At 31.9% G+C, this 8,771-nt stretch overlaps 1 protein-coding gene across 1 annotated transcript; it reads left to right on the top strand.

The window, feature by feature from the left end:
• Positions 1 to 6,130: 6,130 nt before the first annotated feature.
• LOC120084093 lies at positions 6,131 to 7,216 on the top strand. Its single transcript, XM_039039991.1, has one exon. The coding sequence runs from the start codon at positions 6,131 to 6,133 to the stop codon at positions 7,214 to 7,216; it is 1,086 nt and encodes a 361-aa protein (XP_038895919.1).
• The last annotated feature ends 1,555 nt before the right edge of the window (positions 7,217 to 8,771 follow it).

Genomic DNA, 8,771 nt, shown 5'->3' with positions numbered 1-8,771 from the left:
TTTGTAGGTTATCAATAATAAAAAAAAAAAAAGACGAGCTCTCCAAGAAAAACAAAACAAAAGCAAGGAATTCTTTCTCAAATAAATAAATGATCAACCACAAAATTCAGGGAAGTTTCTCTCTACATCCTTTACTTTTTGTTTCCTGAACTCGTTTGCTTATTCTAAACATTGAGGACAATGTTCCATCTTTAAGTTCGGGGTGGGAAATATTGTATGTTTTTGTATTCTTTTTTTGGATTCTTTGATTAGTTTTAAAAATGAGTCTTATTAAAAACTTTTGCACATAAATGCATGTCTAGAACCCTTGAGCATCTGAGCTCGGGTTAATAGATTGTTGAGTTAGACTGAGTACATAGATTTGACATATCTGGATTAATTTGAGGCTCTGATTCATTTTGATAGCGTAATTTCAATTCTTTGAAAAAAAAATATGACCATTGAATTCTTTATGCTCCAAAAAAAAACCCATTTTTCCTTGAATGCAAAAATTTCATGAATGATTGAATGCATGAAAACACATATAAAAGAATCTCATTCAGTTTGTTTTTATGCGTCATTTGATTTACACAATCTCTCAGTTATTATCAATAAAATTTTGATGACACATTCTTTCAAGGAAGGAAACAAACAAAATTTTAGACCTCTTAAAATTTTCTAACAAAATTTTGAAACTCATATTTCAAAAGAAAAATTCTTTTTCTTTTAATTTCATAAAAAAAATCAAATAATTAGCTTTTTACGTTTATTTAGAATCTTAAAACTTTTAGAAATTTTATATCTACTTAATTTTCTTTGTTACCCCAATAGGATAACCTTTGATCTAAGAACAACCATCTTGTTAGAGTAGCAAGTCTAGAAAAAGAGGAATAAAATGGGCCTTCTATTTTTTTTTTAAAAAAAAAGTTGCTAGCATAAAAAATAAAATAATAAAGCAAGCTTGCAAAATTAACATACTATCACTAGCGTGTGTGTGTGCATGGATAAAGGTGAAAAGAGCTACGTTCATCGTGTCTAGTTAGGGTTCACGAGAAAAGATCGATAGGTTCCCGACAGTGTGAGTGTGAAAGCTATCCCTCTAGGTAAAAGAAATGCCAATTACATTTTGTGTGTGTGAGTTCTTAAAAGGAACACTTATTAGAATTGTCTCTCTCCAATGCAAGTTAGGTATATCGAATTCATTTTGACCATTAGTTATTTAATTTTAATAAATTTAAACATTAGTTATATCGAATATAATTATCCAAACCCTAAATTGAAATTGAACAATTCAAATTCACTCAATATTCTAACCCAAGGTTTAATTTTTTTTCGAGTTAGTAGAGAGACCTTATGGACCTACAAATCATGAGCTCCAATGATTTGAGATTAATTGATTAAACTCATTAAACCAAATTAATTCATATTTGTTAACTACCGAGACTTACCACCATAGCTCAGTAGTTGCACTCTCTTCACTGTAAATATATTTATGTCCACTTAATTTAACCATAATCAGTAAGTCGATCATTCACAGATAGTTTTGTCCACTTTTCGAGGGAACCATGTTCCGAATATATATGACAACTTGTACTACATACCCCCAAAAGGACTGAAGTAATTACACATAATTGATCATTAAATGAACCATGTCTAACAGGGTTCGATTTTTCCCTTCTGCTACACCATCCTATATGGTGTACTAGGTGTAGTGAGTTGGGATTGAATTCCATGTTCTACTAATAGTTCTAAAATTATGAATACATATACTCGCCACCCCGATCTGATCGAAGTGTTTTAATTCGTTTACCTAATAGGTTCTCCAGCCCCATCTTGTATTCTTTGAACTTTTCAATAGTTTCAGACTTATAACGCATTCAGTAAACAAAGCCAAATCTAGAATAGTCATCAATAAAACTGATGAAATACTCAAATCCTACTCGAGCTTGAACATTCATCGGATCACAAAGATCTGAATGTATAAGTTATAGGGGTTCTTTGGCTTTAAGACCTTTTCCTGAAAAATATCTTTTAGTCATTTTTCCCTCAAGACATGATTCACATAGAGGTAGAGATTTTTCTTCTAACTGATTTAGATGTCTATTCTTTACTAATCTCTCAATCCAGTTGAGATTTTTATTACCAAGTCTTATGTGCCAAAGATAGACATTAAGAGAAATCTTTTGTTTCTTATTTTGAGTTTCGGCTGTTTTAAACATCTCTATATTTAAAATAACTTCTGCCTTAGTTGGTTTTAACACATACAAGTTATTTTCAAGTTTAGAAGAAGATATTTGAATATCCCTTGAACTAATGAACACTTAATTTATATCAAAAGTGACTTTATACATATGTTCCAATAAACAAGATACAAAGATTAAGTTTCGTTTAATCTGAGTTACATAATATAAATTTTCTAATAAAATGTAGGAATCTCCAAAACATAACTTGATGTCTCCCACTGCTTCAGCCAAAATGACTTCACCTGTTCCTACCTTGAAAGTCATTTTGTTTTCCTTCAGGTACTTTTAGGAACTAGTTTCCTGAATGAAAGTGCAAATATGATTAGCAGCGCCTGAATCCAGTATCCAAGTCAAATGAGAACTTTCCAATAAAAATGTTACTATTACAAGTAAATCAGATTTACCTTGGTTTGCCTTTTTAGCTTTCTTTTGTACGATATTTTGGGCAATTCCATTTCCAATGTCCATCCTCATTACAATGGAAACAATTTCCTTTTGCAACTTTTGTCTTGCTTTTCTTAGCAAGAGCTTTCTTCTTCCCTTTTCCTATCTTCTTCATCTGGATACTCTTATCCTTTGAAGGGTCAGACTTCTTTTCAGAACGTTTCGAACCAGATATTGATCCCTTCTGAAACTTTCTTTGGGTAACAACATTTGCTTCCCCTTATTTATTTTTCATTAAAGATTGATAAGTCTGGGGTTCATTTAAAAGAGTGGTCAAATTATAATAAATCTTATTTATTAAAGCATTTGTACGAACATTAAGAAGCTCTTCAGAAGAGACTCCATATCATACTAACTTGACTTTTCTCGTTTATGACGACGTAATTCGCTTCCGCAATATTAAAATGGACCATCATGTCCAAGACTTGTTCCTTAATAGTGGTCGTTCTTTCATACAGGAATTGTAGATATATTTTATAGCATCATGTCGTCCTGATGAGGATGGCTATCCAAAAATCCCTTGTAATGACTCCATGATCTCTCTAGCAATGACCATGGTTTCATGCTTTTTAGTAAGCACATCATATATGCTTGCTAAAATGTAGGCTCTGGCTGTTTCGTTAGCCCTGACCCACCTGTCATAGGCATCCCAAACACTTTGATTTGCATTTGAACTGGGAAGAGGAGGACATTCTTTTGTTAAAACAAATCTCAGGTCATCAACAACTAGTATTGTATTTATGTTTGATTTCCAGTTCGAATAACCCTCACCATTGAATTTATCGAAAGCTAGGAGTTGAATTGTCGAGTTCGACATGCTGAAATAAGAATAAATTCTATTAGAAAATTGCATATAAATCCAATTTTTTAAAAAAGTAATAAAGTACCCAAATTTCTTTATTTATTTGCAATGATACTTTAGTGAATCAGAATAGATGTTACCAAAGGGCAGTCAAATACTCCTTCACTGAATTAAGACATTCTTGACTAAATACTATATCCATAATAACTCTTATTTCTATAGTCATTTAGTTATAGATTTTAAATGTCTAATTCATTTTATAACTCTTATAAAAATATAGACATGCTATAACAATCACTTAAGTATTCCATACTTTAATATAAAAATTATATTAAACTTAAAAAACCCTAATCATGCATACTTTATATTGTAACTAATTTATAACCTATGTTAATGCATGAAACATGCCTTTTTATCGTGAGATTTTAAATCTACATGGCATACAATATACACATACATGTTTTAATTTAAATATAACATACATCACATGCATAAATATTTAAAAATCACTAATATGGACAAACTTTGGCATCCTAAATAAGCAAATAAGCTAATTAACAATTTTAATACAAAAAAAAGCTTCAAAGTCCCTTTGGACCGCTCGACCCGACCCGAACTGGCCCACTAATGCTCCAAAATAAGCTGAATCGGATCAAACCGGGTTGAACCAAAATTCAAGCCAACCGAACTGGTCAAACCGGTCCAAATCGGACTTTTTGTTCACGCATTTCTAGGCTAAGATGAATAGCATTGCAATGCTCCATCCCAACGTTGCAACCCCTCGAGTTTCAGGAAGAACAACATTGCAACGTTCTATTTGTTAGCTTTAGGGCTTCACTCAAACCAAGTATTTTGATGATAACAAACTCATATTTTTTGTACTAACATTTTCAGTGTTTCAAAGTCATTAGCTTGTAGAGCTCGGAAAGACGATTCCAACGCAATTTGAATCGCTCAAATCGGAGTTTAAACGAGAAAGTTATAAGCAAAAGAAGATTGGAGAGGAAATCCAACATGGCAGTGACACGTGGCATCTTGCTGACATCGCATCCGACGTGGCGGCTGACATGGCACACAAACGGTCAATAATGATGACGTGGCAGCTGATGTGGCAAATGACGTAATGCTCCAACCGGTCACTTTTTGCTGGCGTGGCACATGATGTGGCAGTAACGTGGCGACCGTGGACGAATGAGATAATGACAAGTAGCGGTCACTCAGCTTCACGCGCGGACGCGCGCGTAGGCCGCACGTGCCTGCAGTTTCTTCACAGAATGTGGCACGTGATGCTCAATCTCCTCCCCTGTGCGCGTGGTGCTCATATCATCCAGCTATTTTTTATTTTCAATTTTATTTTCTTATTTTTCTCTAATTTCATGATCCAATTTTCTCCAAATTCTCGCCAAATTTCAGCATTTTCAATTTTGATTTCCTTCCTAAATTTTCATCCTTCAAATCCTTTTTATTCTCCAAATCTCAAAAATTCCAATCTTTCAAAATTCCTTTTCAAATCCTTTCCTTTTCTATTTTTATTCAATCTCTGCCCTTCATTTGCAATCATATCCAATGGCCAAAATTTATCTCCCTCGCCTATAAATTCGACTTGATTTTACTCTTCATAGACATACCAAAAGCTATCAAGTTTTAAGTTCTCAATTCTCTCTACTCTCAAATTCTTGTGCTCCTTGCTCCTAAATAGGCCTAGAGTTATTTTTGTGAGTTTTTTTTTCCTGAGTGCTCAACTTGTGTATTTAGCCTTCAGGAGGTAATATTGTGAGGTTTTCTTTTAATTTTTGGGAATTGTATTAAGGTGTGGGTACACCTTAGGTTGTGAGAAAAAAAATTGGTTTGATCCTGAACCAGTAAAAAGAATCTTGGGTTTCTTTTTAGCCTAGAAAAAAGAGGGTCGTGTGTCGGTTTGGTCCTCACCTGCAAGAGGATCACTTAGTGAAATACCTAAGAAGGAGTCTTAGAGAGTGGAGTAGGCAATTTTTCGAACCACTATAATTCCCGGTGTTTTCTTTTCCTCTCTCTTTTATTTCTTGTTTTCAAATTTTTTACTTCTTGTCTTAGTTATTTTTTTGTAATCTTTCCAAATTGCATGATTTAAATTTTAGTGTGTTATTTAAATTTATCCTTGATTAAATTGTCTTTAAATTTGAAGTTATCATAGCTGGCATGATTTAAGTTTTGTCTTGCATAAATTTTCTTTAATCAAATTAGTGGGTTAACATTATTGAGCATTGTTTGAAGATAAAATTATTTAAAAAAAAAAATGGTAGTCAACCATATTCACCCCCCTCTAGTGTTGCCTTTAGATCCTACAATTGGTATCAGAGCAGGTAGCTCGGTTTTCTTATTTCAAAAAGGTTTTGTATTTTTTTCTTGATTTTACATTTTGTTTTTTAATCTTATTAAATCTGGAATTTTTCTAATTTTTGCAAAAAGTTTGAAAATTTGAGTTTTAAAAGTTGTTTTCATTAGAAATTTTTTTTCTTGAAAATTGGTTATTACAACTTTATTTTTTTTCTCTACTTCTTAATCTTTGAAATCTTTTTGATTAAAATCTAAATTTTAGAAAAGTATTTCTCTTGGCAAAAATCTTTTTTAAAAAAATTATTATATTCTCTTCCTCTTTCAAAAAACTTAATTATTCGAGCTTATGGCAACTACTGGAATAAATGGGTATGGTGAAGGTCAATCTACCACTAGGCCACCTTTGTTTGATGGAAATAATTATGCATGGTGGAAAACTAGGATGAGAATTTATTTAATTTCTATTGACTATAATCTATGGGAAATTGTTTTTAATGGTCCTTTAATTCCTACTAAGATAGTTGATAATAAAGATATTCCTAAGGAAGAAAAAAAGATTAATGATGAAGATAAAAAGAAGTTTTCTATTAATGCTAAAGCCATGAACTGTCTGTTTTGTGTTTTATGTCCTAATGAGTTTAATCAAATCTCTGCATGTAATTCTGCTAAAGAAATTTGGGATATGCTTAAAGTAACTCATGAAGGAACTAATCAAGTTAAAGAGTCAAAGATTAGCATGTTAGTTCATAATTATAAATTGTTTAAAATGGATGCAAATGAAACTATATCTGAAATGTTTACTAGGTTCACAAATATTGTTAATGTTTTGAAGGGATTAGGAAAATCTTATACCACCTCTGAAAATGTGAGAAAAATTCTTAGATCATTGCCTAAGAGTTGGGAAGCTAAGGTGACGGGGATCCAAGAAGCAAAAGACCTCTCAAAACTTCCACTAGAGGAGCTCGTTGGATCTCTCATGAGACATGAGATAATCATGAAGGCCAATGTGGAAGAAGATGTCAAAAAGAAGAAGAACCTAGAATTAAAGTCCACTCAAGTTCAAGAGGACTCTGAAACTGAAGCTGAACTAAATGATGAGGAGTTCGCTTACTTGAACAAGAAGTTCAAAAAGCATTTTAGGAAAAGGAACTTCTCAAAGAAAGTCAACAATCAAGAAGGCAAAGGAGAAAAGAGCAACAGAGATACAATCATTTGTTATGAATGCAAAAAGCCCGGACACGTGAACTGGGACTATCCTCAAAGAAAAGCCATTTCAAAGAAGAGTAGGAAGGCTATGAAAGCTACTTTGGACGAAAGCGATGAAAGCGAATTTGAAAGCGAGGAAGGAGTAGCAAATTTGTGCGTTATGGCTTTTAGAGACGACGACGACGACGATGATGAGGTAAGTCCTGAAAACCTTACTTTTGATTAGCTCATTGATGCATATAATGAAGTTAAAATTGAATTTGAAAAACTAAGTTGCAAATATATGTCTCTTAGGAAGAAAAATGCTAAATTAGCTCTTGAAAACAATAATTTATTAATTGAGCTAGATAATCTAAACGAGAAAAATGAGACATTAGGAAAAGATCTAGATTTATCTAAATCAAATTTGTCTTTTAAAAGAAGAGTATAAATTATTAGAAAATAAAAATGAAAATATTTCAGCTACTCTTTTAAAGTTGACAAATGGGAAAAAGAATTTGTATATCATTATGGGTAAGCAACAACGCATATTTGATAAAAGTGGCTTAGGTTATAAATCTCACCAAAAACAAAAGAAATTTACAAACTACTTTGTCAAAGAAGGTTCTATTATTTGTCATGCATGTGGAAAACATGGTCATAAAGCTTATGCATGCAATTTAAGAAAAAATCAATATTATGAATGAAAAGAGATGGATTCCTAAATTTTTGTTAGCTAACCCCCAAGGACCCAACCAAATTTGAGTACCTAAGGTTACATCTTGAGAATTAATTCTCTTAGTATGTTTGAGATCCATAAAGAATAAGTGGTACTTGACAGTGGATGTTCAAAACATATGACTGGGGACCACACAAAATTCACATGCCTAGAAAAGAAAAATGGAGGATACGTTACCTTCGGTGACAATAAAAAGGGTAAGATTGTTGGCAAAGGTAATATTAGTAATGGTTCGAATTTTCTTATTGAAAATGTTTTGTTGGTTGATGGTTTAAAGCATGATTTATTAAGTATTAGTCAATTATGTGATAAAGGATATAGAGTAATTTTTAGTGATAAAAATTGTACAATAGAAAATGCATGTGATGGAAAAGTTCTGTTTGTAGGAAATAGAGATAAAAATGTTTATACTATTGATCTATTAGATTGTCCTATAGTAGAAAATAAATGTTTATTTGCATTGCATGAAGAATTCGTGGTTATGGCAAGTCATGCTAGCATGCATTTAATTTCAAATATTTCTAAGAAATCCCTTGTTAGAGGTCTTCCAAAATTACATATGAACCTTTTTGGACCTACTAAAGTTGCAAGTCTAAGTGGAAAACATTATGTGTTTGTTATAGTTGATTTTTTTAGATTTATTTGGGTTTTATTTTTATCTCATAAGGATGAAGCTTTAAAATCTTTTATTAGCTTTTCAAAAAGAATTCAAAATGAAAAAGGTTTTATGATTTCAAAAATTAGAAGTGATCATGGAGGAGAATTTGAAAATGCTTCTTTTGAATTTTGTGAAAAAATGGAATTTCTCATGATTTTCCTCTCAAAAACACCTCAACAAAATGGTGTTGTAGAAAGGAAAATCGATCTTTACAAGAATTAGCTACTCCATGCTTAATGAATTTGATTTATCAAAATCTTTTTGGGCTGAAGCTGTTAATCTGTATCTTATGTAATGAATTCGTGTTTTAATAAGACCTGTTTTTAGATAAACTCCTTATGAGTTTTTAATAAAAAAACTCCAAATATTATTAATTTTAAAGTCTTTTGTTGCAAATGTTTTATT

This window comes from Benincasa hispida, chromosome 8 (genome assembly GCF_009727055.1).
Source record: "Benincasa hispida cultivar B227 chromosome 8, ASM972705v1, whole genome shotgun sequence".
Classification (NCBI taxonomy): domain Eukaryota; kingdom Viridiplantae; phylum Streptophyta; class Magnoliopsida; order Cucurbitales; family Cucurbitaceae; genus Benincasa; species Benincasa hispida.
This window is presented reverse-complemented; position numbering and strand designations above follow the sequence as displayed.